This window comes from Felis catus, chromosome C1 (genome assembly GCF_018350175.1).
Source record: "Felis catus isolate Fca126 chromosome C1, F.catus_Fca126_mat1.0, whole genome shotgun sequence".
Lineage (NCBI taxonomy): Eukaryota > Metazoa > Chordata > Mammalia > Carnivora > Felidae > Felis > Felis catus.
Window position 1 is genome coordinate 9551336 of NC_058375.1, and position 17048 is coordinate 9568383.

The following is a 17048-nucleotide window of genomic DNA, read 5'->3' on the forward strand; positions in this document are numbered from 1 at the left end:
TGGAACCAATTATGCCAACTCAACTACTAACAGGGCTTAGGGGGGCCAACGCCACCCAAAAGCAAAGGCAGGAGCGGTGAGAACCAGGGCGTACCGCCATCCCACAATGATGTTTTTATCTGGACATTCCTGTCTCCCGGAGGTGGGGAGGTGGGGAGAACCAGGCAGCTGAGTGAAGGCAGGTCAGATCTGCTTAGGACTTGCTCACGTGGCAGAGCCGGCCTGGGCTGAAAACGCCAGCTCAGGGGCCTGCGTCTGCAGGGGAGTGATTGCCCCCGACGCCTGGGGGCCGTGCTTAGGAAAGTCTGGAGTGAATAAGGGATCACAGGAATTCAGGGCATAGACGAGCAACGACCTTGAAATCGCAAGAAATGGAAAAAAGATACACCAAAGCAAAACCCGCATCTATGTCACCTATTCTAACGTGTGACTTACAGCTCTGGGTCCCACTGTGCCAAAGCCTTGGGGGCAAGGTGGGAGGCTTCACAAGGTCACTGCTAGGACTGATGCTTACAGGCTCGCCAGTGGAACACTGGAATCCACTGAGGGTAGGGACATTCTGCCTGCTCCCCATCCTGGGGCTCATCTCTGTGGATGCCGGGGTCCCCTCTTCTCAGCTCTGGCTCGCTTCTTTCCGCTGGCCTTAGCAGGGCCCCTTAACTTCTGTGCCCGCTGTGTCCCCATCTGCCAGAGGGGTCCGCATGTCCATGTCACCACTGGAAAAGCACGCCAGGAAAGGAAAGGGGGCACCGGCCTGCAAGGTTTTTGTTCCGCTATTTCACATCTGGGCTGCAAAGCCCCAGAACTGCAAATCTTTACTGCATCACTGGCTGTTAGCAGGCTGCCATCACTCCTCACCAGAAAGACCTCTCATCCCTCTCAGACACCAGAGCTGAGAAACAGACCTGCTCAGGCTCTGGAGGCTGCCGGAGAGCCCCCAGAATTGGCTGGATCCTTCCACGTTCAGCGTGGCGAGGACGGCACTCAGCTCTTTCCCACACGGGAGGGCGTCTTGCCCTTAGGAGGGGCCCCTAAATAATCTGTACCCACCAGGACTAGGACCCAAAGCCCGATGAGTCCATCTCGGACGTGGGCAACAGAGGGATGGTAGGTCCCTAACTTTGGAAAGTGAGTTGTTGGAGAAACAGGTGTAGAAGCATGGCATCCGGGCCCAGAAACCCCAGAGAGTCCAGATGCGAGCCGGCCCACCCGCTGTCCCCGGCAGACCTCCGGGCAACGTTCAGGCTGGGAACCTGCCTGCGACACTCCTGGGGCAGTTGCTCTGAGGCACCCAGTCCCCCCCTCGTCCGGGCCGGACCCGAGGCCGCCTGCTCCCTCCCGGTCACCCCCAGCCCAGGGTACGGGTCCCGCCTGCAGGCTCACCTTTGGGCAGCTTGGACGCGTTCTCCTGGATCCAGGAGAAGAGGTGGGCGAAGTCGCAGTCGCAGAGCCAGGGGTTGCCGTCCAGACGCAGGGTGCGCAGCGCGGGCAGCGCGGCCAGGGTGGCCACGTTGAGGCTGCGCAGGTTGTTGTCGTTGAGCTCCAGCACCTGCAGCGACTCCAGCGTCTCGAAGGCGGCCTCGTGCACGCCCGTCAGGTTGTTGTTGGCCAGGCTCAGCTTGACCAGCCTCCCGGCCGAGCGGAAGGCGCCGGCGCCCAGCTGGGTCAGGTTGTTGTAGCTGAGGTCGAGGAAGGCCAGCTTGGCCGAGCCGCTGAACGTGCCCTCCTCCAGCGAGCGCAGCGAGTTGTTCCTGAAGTCCAGGTAGACCAGGTCGCCGTAGAAAATGAAGAAGTCCTCGGGGATGTGCTGGATGCGGTTGCCGGCCACCAGCAGCTTGCGCACGTCCAGGGGGAAAGGGTCGGGCACGCTGGGCAGCCCGCGGTCGCGGCAGTCCACGGTGTGCGGGTCGGTGCAGGCGCAGCCCGCGGGGCACGCGTGCCCAGGCCGGAGCAGTAGCAGCAGGAGGAGGCTGCGGACGCCGAGCGCGGCGGCGGCGGCGGCGGCGGGGGCGCCGGAGGGGGCGCGGGGGACGGCGCGGGGGCGCATGGCCGGGGGGGACCCGCGCGAGCCGCGGCTACGCGGACGTGGCTCTCGGGGCGAGCCCTCCCGGCGCGGGGCGGTGCGCGGGGCCCCGGGCGGCCGGGCGCTGGGAGCTGGAGGGCGGCCGGGGCGGGGAGGGCGTGCGCCCGGGCGCGCGGGGGCGACCGAGCGCGACGCGGACGGACTGGGGGAGTCCGGGGCGGCGGGGACGCACAGGGGAGAGTCGGGGAGGGAGGGGCGAGGACTCGCGAAGGACTTACCCGGACAGGAAATTAACCCGCTGGAAAATCCCAGGGAGAGGCGGGAGGGATAGAGGTTGCCGAGGGGACTTCGCCGAAGCGGCCCCACCCGGGGCCGCTTGTTTTCTGAGACCTGGCAATAAGACCTGTCGCTGGGACTTGCCAGGAGCGCGCTCGACGACTAAGTTCGGTTACGGAGCGCCCCCCACCCCGGCGATTTCCAGAGGGCGTGTGGGGGGCGTGCGCCTGCCTGGTGCCTAAGCGCGCTCCCCGGGCGCCAGGCCGGTTGCCAAAGGGAACGCGGCCTGGGTCCCTCTGGCTCTGCGCCCCGGGGGCAGTCCCCGCGGGCTCTGGGGGGCCAAGCCAGGAGCTGCTGACCTAGGGTTGGGCGGGGCTCCAGAGTGGCTCGTTTTCCTGCCTCACTCCGCCCACCCGCACTCGACCCGTCTCAGGGAGGCACTCGGGGTCAGTGAGGCGGGCAGCTGCCTGCCCCACCCCCCTCGCTGTAGCCCAAAAGGAAGCCAGGGCCAGTCAGCGCTTTCCATGCTGGCCGGAGCTTGTCGGGAACCGGAATCCCCCTTGGCACGATCCGACCTGGCTGCTGGTCTGCCCGAGGCCCAGCGGAGAGGCACTGTGGCCTGGGGTCAGAGACCTGGCTCCCCAGGGGTGTGGCCTCAGTTCCAGTGCCTCCGCCTCTCTGGACCCCGGCGTAAAATTGGAGAAGGTGATAGGTATGATACCGGCAGGAGATTTCCCTCCTGGGGAAACTACTCCCCAAGCAAACTCTTTTCCCCACCCCTGCTCATTTCAGAAATGTTGGAGACGTCCCCAGAGAACCACCCGGAGATTGTCTTGCAGTTGGCTCTCTTGATCCAAATACGCTGGAATTGATAAGCTCCCACTGAACCAAAATAACCCAGGGAACAGCTGTTGGGCAACAGGCCCCCGGAGACCCTGCCCTGGTCCCTGGCCCAACGCAGACTGGTGGAGGCTCAGATTCTAAAACCGTAAGAGCTAAGCCTCAGCCTTTTTCCAAAGGTACATGCAGTCTTGATGCCTTCCGATGGATCAAAAACCTGAGCCTCTGGGGCTGAGCCACCAGCTCAACAGAGGACAAGTGTTTGCAGAAGACCAGGGCGTGGTGGCGGGTGGGGGTGGGGGGTGGGGGGTGGGGAGCGGTCATGGATAAGAGTTCCAGGGAACAGCTCTTGGGGCCCTGCAGCTCTTTTCTCTGCTCGTACTCCAGGCCACCATTCCAGACCTCCCGAATCCTCTGTGCCCCTGCTTTCCCAGGGTCCCCCGCTTGCCTTTATCATCCCCAGGTGCAGGGGTTCAGCCCCCGCTCTGGCATCATCCCCTTGAAGAGGCAGGTGCAGGGAGAAATGATCCGAATCCTCCTAGAGTGGGTGAGAGTACCCCAGGCTGCATAAATGAGGTAGTATTTTAATGTCAGACAAAGCACAGGCACGTGGCAGAAGACACAGGTCCCCCTGTTGCAACTCTCCGGGAACACCCTGCGCCGATCTGTTACCTCCTCCCCCTTTCCAGTCTCAGGCTTGGTTCCGGCTGCTCACTGCAGTCCCCAGGAGAACCCGTTTGTCACCGGGCTGAGCCCTCAGCGTCCTTGCTTTGGGACACCTGCATTTGGTGGCGGCCACCTTGCGAGTGTGTCTCAGTGTGTGCCAGCCATTCCTACCGAAGTAGTGTGGTTGCTGGAAGCCTGGCCTGGGAGTCAGGCTCCTGGCCCCGGTCCTGGCCCCACCACGAGCCACAGAAACTTTCACGGGCCCCTTGATGTCTCTGGGGAAGTACTTCTTCGCCTGGGGTCCTTGGGCCCCTTGATGGTGAACTCTTTTCAGAGTTTTGTAAAACTCTGGTGAGAACTGGACCTTTACCTGTGAAGAGGTCACCCGGAGCCAATGCTGGAATTCTTGGTGATGAACTTGACGGTAGCCCTAGTTCTTTTGTGCAGAGCAGAAACTGGCACTCATGGATGACTTTGATGAATGAAAACAGAGATGCATTCCTACTTAATAAATGCAGAGTAATTACTTAGCAAGGGCTTGCAAAACGGAGATGCAGGATGGTAACGTAACAAAAGGGGCTCCCGGTAATGAAAAGTGTTGAGAAATACCCCCTCCTGGCCTGGATTTCCTCATCGTGAAACCAGGGAGAAAATAATTTCCCTCTCCTCTTCCATAGACTATGTAAGGCCCACGTGGGGAAATACCGGGAGGGGACGTGATCTGAAGCGTATTTAGAGGAACGCTACATTAAAAAGTGGCCGTAAGTCTCGCTATGGCAGGAACTCTTTGCTTCTTGCTTTGAGTGTTCCCCCAAAGTCCCTCGAATCTAAATCTAAGCCTTTTTCATTAATGTCAGTGGGAGAAGACTCTGTTGGGGTTTGTGGGGGGCAGGGAGGGGCCCCTAATGTCCCAGGACTCCTATGCCTTGGGGAAATGCAAACTTTGCCACCTCTGATTTTCCCCAGGCAAAGAAAACATTGCTGTGACCTCAGCAAGGTCACACGGTGAGTCAGTGATAGCTGCTGGAAATAGAACACAGGCATCCAGACTCCCCAGCTGCTCTGCTCACCCGGCTCCTGCCCCAGGAAGGGGGCCTCTTGCAACCTGAGGGAAAATGTTGCAGGTGACAGGGACAGACCTTCAGAGACTGTCAGCCAGCTCCTTCTTTGTGATTCCTATTCAAGAGGTGGCAAATACCCAAGGTATTCTGATGTGTTCAAAACCTGATGTCATGCCTTCCCCAACTAGCCAAGCAGAGCTCCCCACTCCTCCTGTGCTCCCGGAGCCCTCCCCGCCTTGTTTTAGAAGTGCCCCATATCTGTCTCCCCGTGAGGTTGGGTCTTGGGAAGCTATGTGCACAATGCCCCCCCCCAGGAAATTTCCTATGTGGGGGCCTGCTCCCCGTAAACAGAAACAATCCGGTCATGAGGTTTTCTCCCTTTGGTTGGCAGACAGACCTCTAAATGAGCCAAAATCCCAGGCCCTAAATTGTAAGCAAGATGATGCCAGTATGGTATGTGCAGGAGTCTGAGTTTAGGAGCGGATGCTAGGTTTGAATGATGAGTGTGGCTGGTGTTTGGTGATGTCATTTGGGTTACTGGTGGGTGTTGCCTCTGATGAGCGCCTGGCTGACCTGGGAAGGAGGCGTGAGGACACCCCAAGGGCCCCAGGAAAGGAGGCTGTGCCTGGGACAGCCTGGGACAGCCTGACTCCATGGAGCCGGCTCCCTGCTCCATGGACACTGCTGTGACTCTGTCCCCCCCAACTAACTGGCCAACCCCAAGCTCTTCCATATCCCCCCCACCACCACCCTTTCTCACGCTATCCGCTGCCTGCGCTGGTAAGGGCCGGACCCTTTCTTGGGGTGACTGTTCCGTCTCCTAACCACTAGGTCAGGGCTGACGAGAGCTCTGATGAGCCTGGACCCGCTTAGAAGAAGATCTCCTGCCCCTAGTTTCATCCCTGGAGCCAGGAAACGAATCTTCAATCGGCCTAAATGAGAGGCAGTAAGGTGGTAGTGGTTTCAAACGCGGGTTTGGAGTCGGACAGACCTGGATCAAATCCTGGCTCTCCCACTCATTGGCTCTGTCACCTTGGGCAAGTTGTTTAACTTCCCGAAGCCTCGGGTTTCCCATCTGTGAAATGGGGTAATCCTGGTGCCTGCTTCACTGGGTTGTTATGGGGATGAAGTGAGGTATCTGTCAAGTGCTTAGCCACGGGGCTGTCACAACAAATGGCAGCCACATAATCATCTCTCATTTCACCCACAGAGGTGGTGTTCTTCAGGTGAAGAATGTGTTTGTCTCTCTGGAACGTATTTGTTTGGGATGCCCTAAAACTTGACGGTGGGTTTTTAGAACTCTCCCTTGCCTCTACCGTATTCCCCACTCCAACCGTGGACCGTCTGAGACCTACACGCACGCACACACATGCACGCGCACGCACACGCACGCACGCACCAGGGGGCGCTGAATGACTTTGCCAGCGCTGTTCCAGGTGAGCGGTTCTCCAACCACCACCACCCCCCCCCCCACCCCCCCGCTTCGCTGGCTTGGTTGGTCTGAGCGTGGGCGGACTAATCAGACCGAGGACATGGGGGTCAGTCCCTCAGCCCGGCACAAGGAGACATCTGTGCTGTGCTCCTGGCCGGTGCTCCTGATGCTGGCTAGCCGTCCAGCGAACGTGTGACCTTGGGGAGGACCAGAGGAGGATGAGGATTCTCTTTCCCAGGGGGAGAAGAAACGCAGAGTGTGCGTCCCAGGAGTCAAAGGCACCCTCATGCTGCCATGTGACTGCAAGCTCAGGGGTCATGCTCAGTTCCTCTGTGCTTGTCCCCACCCCTCCTATCCATTGGTGAGGCATCGTTGGCTGTCCTTCTCTGCCTCTCCACTGTTACCTCCTTAGTCCAAACCAGCATCATCTCACACAGAAGCCCCCACTGGCCTCCCTGCTTCCATTCTTGCCCAACCCCTGCCCACACTGCACGTACTCAAGAAAGTCAACGTGATCCTTTGAAAATATACATCAGATCACGTCATCTCCCTGCTTAGACACCTCCAGTGGCCTTCTGTGTGTGGCCAACACTTTTTTTTTTTAACGTTTATTTATTTTTGAGACAGAGAGAGACAGAGCATGAATGGGGGAGGGTCAGAGAGAGGGAGACACAGAATCTGAAACAGGCTCCAGGCTCTGAGCTGTCAGCTCGGAGCCCGACGCGGGGCTCGAGCTCACGGACCGCGAGATCATGACCTGAGCCGAAGTTGGCTGCTCAACCGACTGAGCCACCCAGGCGCCCCGAGGCCAACAGACTTCTAACACGACCCCCCCCCCCGCCCCGGTGATGCCCCCTGCTGATATTCTTTGACTGGGGGCAAGGCCCATGACTTACTTCTAATGAGTAGGATATGGCCGAGGTGACAGATGCCGTTTCTAAGATTAGGTTACAAGAGATGGTCACTTCCGTCTTGGTGTCAGACTCTCTCTCTCTGCTGCCTCTTTGGCTTGTGCGCTTTGATGAAGCAAGCTGCTACATTGGAGTGGCCTGCATAGTAAGGAAGTGAGGATGGTTCCAGACCAGCAGCCTGTGACGAACTGAATCTTACCAACAACCACATGGGCAGCAAGCCACCACACGAGCCCAGCCAACAGTTTGATGGCTGCCTGTAAGAGACCCTGAAGTAGAGGGCACGGTGAGGGCATCCCAGATTCCTGACCCACAGGCACTGGGAGGTAAAAATAAAGCGTGTTTTGTTTTAAAGTGCCACTTCTTGGGGTAACTTGTTACACAGCAATAGCTAGCTAATACACTGTGGCACTTGGCATAAAATCCTACCAGACCCTGTGCAGTCTGGCCCCACACACCTCTCCCACGCCATTTGGGGACCACTCCCCCTCTGGCTCCCCACCCTCTAGCCACTCTGATCCTTTGTGCTTCTAATTCATCTGTACACCCCAGCTTTTTAGCATGGCTGGTGCCATTTGGTCATCAGGCTTTCTCAGCTCAATGGTCACCTCCTTGGACTGGCTTTCACTGGCCTCACTCTCTCCCCAGTTACTCTCCATGCTACCATCTTGTTTTACCTACTTCCAAGCTTTTATTACCACCTGACATTACCTAGCTTGCTTGTTACTTTACTTACCTTCTGCCACTAAATGGAATACCTGGTCATTATGTAGACCCAGTTCCTAGACTCAGCCCCAGAGCATAATAGGCCCGGAAGAAATGTTTAATCAAGTTCATTGCTACCTGCAGGTGATGCTTCTCAACTGGCCTACCAGTTTATCAATAGCTTCCAGTGGTGTCTCACCTGAAGATGTCCATCCACCTCTTCCGGGGAGCAAGGACTGCCATCCCTCCAAAATTGGCCTCAGCTCTGGTCTCATGGAGGGAAAGGCAACTGTGTGTGTAGCACATAGTGCTCCAGTGACACCCCTAAAGTAGTCTGGGATTTGGGGGCTCCTCCAAATACATTTCTAGTTCCTCTCCACTCCATCAAAAGCATGCAGCACCCGCAAATGGCTTTATCACACCCACCTTCAAGCCTTCGCACACACCTTCTTTCTGTCTTGCCTCTCACCAGCTTCCCAGTTTGGCTCAAAGAAACTTGGCCTCTTCCAGGGAGTCCTTCCAGAATTGCCCCAGACAATTCCCTGGTCCCCTTATTCTCCATCCTGGGAGAATAGGTGCCATGCTAGTTGTGGGGATACAAAGACAGAACAGGCACATGCTTTAGGAGCCATGGCTTAGGAAGCAGCCATGAGAAGAAATAACCACAATTTGGTTAGAGCTTAGGACTTACATGCCCGTCTGTAAAACTCCAATTCATACTGTTTTATTAAGTGCACTGAACAAGGGCAGTAAAGTTGGGTAGAGTCAGAGCTAAAAGCATCGGTCCTTGGGCCAGTCACCCAGTATTCAAATCCTAGTTCACCAGGGTGAAGCCGTATCTCATCTGCAAGTAATCTCGCGAAGCCTCAGTTGCTACATCTGTAAAATGGGGACTCGTAGTAGCCACTTCGTAGGGTTATTGGGAGGATTAAATGAGATAATGTACAAGTCAGCATGTGGCACAACATCTCAAAAGTAGCAATGTCCCGACACTGTCGTCCGTTTGGACACTTCCCGCAACAAATGTCTGTTGCCTGCCTAATAGTCACAAGAAAGGCACTGACCTGGGTCCTAGAGGGACAGAGATGGAGTAGACAACCTCTATTCTCAGATGACTCACAGTCCCCTTGAGGAGACGGGACACGCGGGAGCAGCAGGCAGCAAGCCATTCAAGGACTCGCTGTATAATATAACCACCACACAAATCTCATGGGTAAGTGTCACAGGCATTTGGAGGTGTCAGGGATGCCCGGGCTGGCGTGAGTGGAGAAAGGCACATGTTGACACTGTTGGCCATATTTCCCAAATCAGATCTTGGAGCACATGGCCATGTAGCTTCATGCTTCTGTACCCTGGCGCACAGCATTCCCTCTGCCGGCCCACCTGGCAGACTCCTGCTCACCCTGGAAGACACCATGCATTTTTCCAGGTGGCCTTGACCTTCCCAGGTGCGGCCAAATCTTTATTTTCCACCTCTTGCTCTCCAGGCTTCTATTATTGTTTCTTGCATGCGGCATGGCAGTTATTGATGACGTACTTGTCTCCCCTGCTGGATGGTTAGTGAGCTCTGGTGTGAGAAGAAAGAGGTCCTTGGGAGCAAGGACACAGCAGAGAAACGTCCTTGTGAGCAAAGATCGTGTCTTTGCCATCTTTGAATCTTGGAACCCAGCATAGGGCCCTGCCTGGGGCAGGTGCCCAATGTCTTTGCTGAATGAATCAATGAGTGCACTCCAAAGCTTTGAAGCAAAGCTTGAGCGGTTCGTGAGTTCGAGCCCCGCGTCGGGCTCTGCGCTGACCGCTCGGAGTCTGGAGCCTGCTTCGGATTCTGTGTCTCCCTCTCTTTTTGCCCCTACCCAGCTCACACTCTGTCTCTGTCTGTCTGTCTCTCTCAAAAATAAATAAGCATAAAAAAAGATCTATATAAAACAAAGCAAAGTTCAAGAGGTATGGGTCTCTGTAATGATGCCACAGAACTATTTGCTCAACTCCACAAGGCCTGCAGACTGCTCCGTGGCCCTGTGGCTTCTGCCCCTTGCCTACATCTTCCTTCACAGTAATAAGCACGGTGGTCCCAAGCACTCTCATGAACCACTTGTCAGACTGCAAAGCCCCTTCCACCCATAATCGCAGATAGTCCTTAAAGCACTTGGGTGACCAGGCCAGGGGTCATTGTGTCCGTTTAACAGAAACCAAGACTCGGAGGGCTCAGCTTTGCACAGCTGGCGAGCTCTTTCAAACCAGGAACGAGGTTCCTGTGCTCCATTTGTGGCTCCCGTGTCCTCAAGCGGGGTCTATAGTAACGAGCGCGGGGCTGCAGAGTGGAGGCACTGATTGGAGGCAGGCCCTCGGAGCCTGGCATTTTAAAGTTTATTTTGGACGAGCCACACATCTCTGATTGCACAGCAGTATTTAAGCTGTCCTCGCTAGCCTCTCCTGCCCTCCCCCCACCTTACCGCACACAGCCCTGCGCGTGCCCCACGTGCACACCTCCACGTGCGTGCACGCACCTCTCTCCTTCCAGGTGTGTCGGAATTTCTGAGAGGGCAGATGGGAACAAATAGTGTAGAGCCACCAGGCTTCTTTCTAGTAAATGCGGGGGCACACCGGAGGCTATTTTTATGGGAATTTGTATGTGATTTGCATAAACCTGCATGTATTTTCCAAAGCCATCACTCCCCAAGTTCAGGAAGCAAGCCATTAATGGGTGAATACACTTCATTGGTGCCAGCCACTGGCAAAAGTAGACACATCTGCTCTCCTAGCTGCTTTGGCTCATTTTTTCCCTGAGATTTCTTCTCATTTGACATGAAATCATTTTCAATATTACTGAAGACCTCAAAAGGTGCCGGGAACATGACATCTTTACAATAATAATTAATAATAACGGTATCTAACATGGAGGGCTTGCTATATGTTAAGCACTGCTCTGTGGGCTGTAACTGTATTATCTTAATCTTGCTGATAATCCGAATGTTGGGTCCCATAACTATCCCTACTTTACAGGTGAGAAAACTGAGGTCCACAGGGTTAGGGTAACATGGCTTGTCCCTGGTTCAAACTTGGACATCTGGCTTCATTTATTTATACAGCAAATTTGAGCTCGAACATCTACTATGGCCCAGGCAGTGGAAACACTGCAGTGAACAACAAAAAAAGACAAAGTCCCAGCTATCCCAGAGCATCAGCGTGCATTAGTTAGGAGAAGGCTGGGTTGCTGTAACAAAGAGACCTGGAGATGTATTAAATCAAGGAACAAAGAAGTAGATTCCTCTCTCAAGTAGTAATTCAAGGCGTGTTTCCCAGATTGGGGGGGGGGGGGAGGGGCAGCCCTGCCCCTCATGGTCACTGGAGACAACCCAGGTTCCTTTCAAGCCATTGCTCTGCTCAGCACCTGGGACACTGTCTTCACCTGGTTGGAGGGAGCTTGGCTGCTACCATGTCTGTGTAGTGGGCAGGAATGTGGAAGGGAGCACCGAGGGACTACCACCAGCGCGCTAAAGCCTAGGCCTGGGGGTAGAGGCAACTGTCATTTTTGTTTTCTTTTCTGTGAACGAAACTTTGTCCCGTGGCCACATTCAACTTCAAGAGGGGCTGGGGAGCGGGATCTGGCCAGAGACCAAAGAGGATGGGCCAGAGGATCTGGGTGGGCAAACAGCCGCTGTTGCCACAGCATAACATTCATCAAGCAAATCACTAAATTGGATGATGTCCCAGAGTGATAAGGACAAGGAAGAAAAACAAGACAGGGGAAGGGGCTGGAGGGTGATGAGGACAGATTTTTAGACAGTCATGAGCTCTTAATCACAGTTCTGAACTGACCCCCCAACCACACCCATGGTCACAGTGATGGCCCTGAAGGCTTAGGAGAGCCCCAGGCACTTCCTGAGCCAAGTGAGGCCAACTTGTGTCCAGCTGAGTAACCAGAGGCTCTGGCCAAGCAGCATCTATTGGACTCGGCCTTCATGGAGCCTCTCATGCGCGTTTTCAAGGGATTTTTATTTATTGGTCCTTTTACTCTCATTTGAAAAATGCCTTCAGGCGACGAGGGCAAATGTTGTCATTCCCCTTTGACAACGGGGGAAGGAGAAGCTTGAGAGTGTTCAGTTCAGTTAAAGAATAAACCGCGTTGAGCTCCTGTGTGCCAAGACCCTGGGATAAAGAGGCAAATGGGCGGTGGTTCCCCCAGATCCCGTGACACGGAGCTTAGTGTCGTATACAGGCCGCCTGCAAGCAAATAATTTGTAAACCAGGCCATGATCTTGGTGCCCGGGTGGCTCAGTCGGTTAAGTGTCTGACTTCAGCTCAGGTCATGATCTCACAGTTCATGAGTTTGAGCCCCGCGTTGGGCTCGGTGCTGACAGTTTGCAGCCTGGAGCCTGCTTCAGATGCTGTGTCTCCTTCTCTCTGTCCCTCCCCCATTCTCTCTCTCTCTCTCTCTCTCTCTCTCAAAAATAAATAAACATTAAAAAAATTTTAAACATGTCCGGATCAAAATGCATACAAAATGCAGCGCACAGAGGAGGAAGGGAATGATAATTCTCCCTGGGTGGGAGGGAACAGGCAAGGTATCAACAGAAGAGGTGATGGCAGATCATGTTTTTGAAAGATGAATAGGAGTTCTTCAAGCAGATGAGGAATCTGCTCCACGTAAGAAAAATACGTTTCTGGGAGAACTGTATATAAAGGCAAAGAGATCTTACAGCATCCTTCCGAATTTGGCCATGAATGTTTGAGAAAGGCTCTTTAAACTTCTAAAATCAATGCTGGAAAGCAACCCAGGCCTCCTGAGTCCTAGTCCATGCTTTTATCTGACCCTCTTTAGCAGCTGTCCCAGGGTCTGGTGGCCCAATACCTGGGTGTTGTATCAGTATTTGAAAAGCTCTGGTCACACAGCTACTAGCTCCATGGATTCATCCAACAATACTGACTGGGTGCCTTCTAAGTGGGCTTGAATATTGTGGATACAACGACATCCCCGGGATGGCGTGAGCCCCACTGTGAGAGGGCTACTCGAGAGGGGGCAGTGGGGTGGCACCAGGGAGAACGCTGTATATATATTTCAGGGTCAGGACTCTGGACCTTGTTCTGAGCTCTTGCAAGGCTTTATGCTGAGAAAAGACATAACTGAGTGTGCCTTTCAGAGAGATGGTTATGAGGACAACGTTGGGCTTGGATTGGAGAGAGGTGAGACTGGAGTCAGGAGAGACAGTTCTAGAAGACTTCCACAGCAATTTAAGGGGGAGATGATGTCACCAGCACTCTTAGCAATCTACCCAAAAGAAAGGACAATCTAAGTGCACCCCAAACCATCTAGGCTACTGCTCCCAGCAGCATTATTCATAAGTGCCCCAAACTGAAAATAACCCAAATGTCCACCAACAGGAGACTGATAAAGTTTGCACATCCACACAGTGGAATACTATTTAACAATAAAAAAGAAGGAACTAGTGATCCGTGGCACATCATGAGTGAGAGACTAGAAATCTAGAGAGACTGAAAACACATCTGCCCACGGAAAACAGTGGCAGTGGGGTCTAACACACAAGCAGGGGGAAACTTTTCATGATGGAAATGTTCTAAAGCTGGACCGTGGTGATGGTTGTACAACTCTATACGTTTATTAGAAATCATTGAATTGTACACTTACAATGAGTGTAAGTTGGCAGTGTGTAAGTTATATTTTAATAACGTTATTTAAAACAAGGGTGACGATGGGGCTCTGACCTGTAGTCTGGGTAGTGGGAGATAAGAGACTGGAAATCTCTTAAGGGGCAGATGGGAGGGACAGGAGTGGAGTGGGGGGTGTGCCCACCACAGGTCCCACTGACCTGCCTTTGGAGCCCCCAAAGCCCGCTACCCTGCCTTTTCTTATCCTCACTGCTCAATACCTCATTTTCAAATGGAAGACTTGGGTGAAATGGGCAGGAGCTAGTGCTGGGGGACACAATTCAGCCAAGACAACTGTGGGGAGAGGGGGGCATAGTTCTAGGGGACTTGGCCTTAACTTCAAATGGACTTCGGGCTGGTGTGCAGCTCCAGGCTGAGACCAGAGATGCCGAGACCCTGTCATGTGAATGGTCCACTATCCTTGCCTCTTCCCAGGAGGACACAGGGCGCTGGAGCTGGAGAGAGGTGAGTTTGTACCCTGGTGCCATTTACTAGCTGTGGACTAGCTGAGACGGTGAGCCTCAATCTTCTCATCCGTGAAATGGACCAACATCCTTCCTTCATATGACTGTTGTTGAGGATTAAGGAGAGGCCCGGCACATGGAAGTCCTCAGTGGGTGCCAGACTTTGACTTCCAATTTTTCGCCTACTCTTAGCAACAGCCACCACCCCCTGCAGCTGTTTTCCTAGGTCTGCTGGCAGCCATGACTCTCGGAGAGTGCCGGACATCCCTTCCGTAGTCCATTCCTGCCATCCTCCAACTTCCCCTCCACTACCACCCTCCGTTCCAACCGATTGAATATACCAGCACCTGCTTTTATGGAGGATCCACTCATTTTTGAATCTTACTCCTGGATAAAGTTGGATTAATAAGCTTCACTCACCAGCAAATGCCTTTGCATCAAATAAGGTCCTTTTGGAGGCGCTGACCAAACGGAGTCTCCCAGGACCGACCAGCACCTTGTAGAACTGACCTCCCGCGGATCTGCAGGACTTCTGCATTTAATGGCTGGGCATTTCACAGCTCTTCCTGCTTAGCACAAAGCAGAAGTCAGTAAGTGACTTTAAAAGTGTATGGTTATGTAAAGAAAATGGTCGAGTGCATCAGAGGGGACGGCCAATACTGACAGTGGTGAGGGATGGCATGAGGTTGGGAAGCAGCAGCCAGTGCAGGGGCGGGGGGGGGGACAGGTAACAATGAGGGGGGCAGGGCAGATTTGGGACTGGGGGGCTTCTGGCTGTCCCTCGTGGTCACTACACTTCTGATCACTGCCTACTGCACCTCTATATAAGGCTGACCCTCTCCCTGGAAGGGAGCAGGGATGAGAAAAGAAGGCAAGCATACAAGGAGACACTGAAGTTACCTGTCAATAGCCAGTTGGTAGCATTTTCTCTCTGTGGTATCTCCTCCAGGCTGCCGTCAAGGTGAGAGCCATGGCCCTGGGTCAGCCAGGCAGGTGGCTGCCGGTCCAGGGGCACTCAGTGGCTGGGGCTCTGCAGATGCACCGAGACCCCACAAACCAAGCAGGCAGCCTAGCCGGTCCCAGTCACCAGTGTGTTCCTCCAACCACACCCAGCTTCTAAGGCAGAGCCTCTAATTGGTCACGTGGCCATGTATTCGATGGACAAATCTTTACTTCAGACCTGTTGTGCAAACATCCAGGCGCAAAGCACTGGCCTGGGAACGCAGACAGGCATCCCACGGGGTCATTTGGGGCCTCAGGGACTTTGCGCTCCATTCAGAGATAAAATGCTCGTGCTCTGTCCAATGCCTCCCCTCCCGTGTTAGAAGGGCCACCAGCCACCATGCTGTGGTCCAGGCTGCGAGGACAGGAGGGCAGTGCGAGCACCCAGCTAAGCTTGCAGACGGTGCGGAAAACTCTGCCAGCATTTGAGTCCCAGCTCTGCCATTTGCTAGTTACATGAGGTTAGCTCAAGTTATTTAAACGGTCTGTGTTTTATTCTCCTCCTCCGTAAAATGGGAATCATAGGACCCCTGTCCAAGGGTTGCGTGAGGATGAAAAGAATAATACAAGCTTAGAATAGCCCTTGATAAGTATGAGTTCTAATGCTCTAATTGTCTTCACCATTATCACTATTATGTCCCCAGATGCTGCTGTTTCTCCCACATCCACTGACAGCAAGTCCTGGACATCTCCCTTCGTCTATTTCTTGTGTCCTTATCCCCTTCCCCAGCTGAGCACAGTTGTGGTCCAGGAGAGTGAGCCTCATCGTCCTGATGGTTATGAGACATTTCTCCTAGCTGGTTTCCTGTCTCCAGTCTCTGCCACCACCTGAATCTCGCTCAGCATTCCTACCCCTGTGGTCTTCCAAAGAGAGATCTGATCTTTGCCTAGAGCCTTCTGATGACCAGAGATGTGCACAAAGATGTTCATCACATTGTTTATAACGGTGAAAGAAAGAAAGAAAGAAAGAAAGAAAGAAAGAAAGAAAGAAAGAAAGAAAGAAAGAAAGAAGAAAGAAAGAAAGAAAGAAAGAAAGAAAGAAAGAAAGAAAGAAAGAAAGAAAGAAAGAAGAAAGAAAGAAAGAAAGAGGGAGGAAAGAGAAAGAAAGAAGGAAAGCAAGAAAGGGAAAGAAACAACTGGAAATATTGTCTTCATCCACTCAAATTGCTAGAACAAAAGGCTTATGTCTTACAGACAACAGCAATCAGTTCATGTCTGGTGAGGGCCTACTCCTGGTTCATAAATGGCCATCCTCTCGCTCTGTCCTCCCATGGCGGAAGGGTCTAGGGAGCTCTGTGGGGTGTCTTTTACAAGGGCACTGACCACACTCCTGAGGGCTCCACTTTAATGACTGAATCCCTTCCCAAAGGCCCCACCTCCTAACACCACTGCCTTGGGGGTTAGGATTCCAATATGTGAATCTGTTGGACGGGGGAGACACAAAACACTCAGGCCATAGCAAATACCCAGCAACACAAGACCGGTTACATAAATTGTGCAATGTCCACGTAATGAAATGCCGTGCCGCACTTAGAGACCTTGTTCTAGAAGACCATTCGGTGATGAGGAAAATATTAGGTGAAAATGGGTTGTTCACAAAACTGTGCGTGCAGTGTGGTTCCAATTAGTTTTACAGATGGGCACACAGAGAAAAAGAATGAAAGATTAACAAAGCTTCTAAGTGGAATTTTATAATCAGAAAAAGATATTGAAATCCAAACAGAAACTCCCGATGGCCTAAGTGATGGGTTAAACACAGATTCAACACTGGTTGAGGAAGGGTCTGGGTACCACGCAGAGCGGCTAAGGCCAAGGCTGGCCACAGCGCTCAAAGGGCTCCCGGGGGTAACGTTTCCTGCTACGTAGAGGGAGCTGTCTCGGCCTCCTCATCAGGGAAAAAGGGCAGCTGGAAGAAAAATGAGTGTGCCTAACACAGCCCTTCTCTCTTCTTGGGGAGCTGTGCTCCTCAGAACTGGGGATTTGCAGGAGCAGCTCTGCCTT

At 53.6% G+C, this 17048-nt stretch overlaps 1 protein-coding gene and 1 long non-coding RNA gene across 2 annotated transcripts in view; both read right to left on the reverse strand.

Annotated features, from left to right (window-relative positions):
• LRRC38 (leucine rich repeat containing 38) overlaps positions 1–2062 on the reverse strand; it is a 35139-nt gene extending 33077 nt beyond the window's left edge. The window contains exon 1 of the mRNA XM_011284635.4: positions 1384–2062. Coding sequence (XP_011282937.2) covers positions 1384–2047 — 664 coding nt within the window. The 5' untranslated portion in view covers positions 2048–2062. The remainder of the gene's footprint in view (positions 1–1383) is intronic.
• Positions 2063–7176: 5114 nt separating this feature from the next.
• LOC123379474 lies at positions 7177–16059 on the reverse strand. Its single transcript, XR_006583923.1, has 4 exons — positions 14946–16059; positions 14466–14611; positions 8361–8497; positions 7177–7347 (listed from the first exon to the last, which is right to left on the reverse strand). It is a non-coding gene; the product is annotated as an uncharacterized LOC123379474 (long non-coding RNA).
• Between the last annotated feature and the right edge of the window lie 989 nt (positions 16060–17048).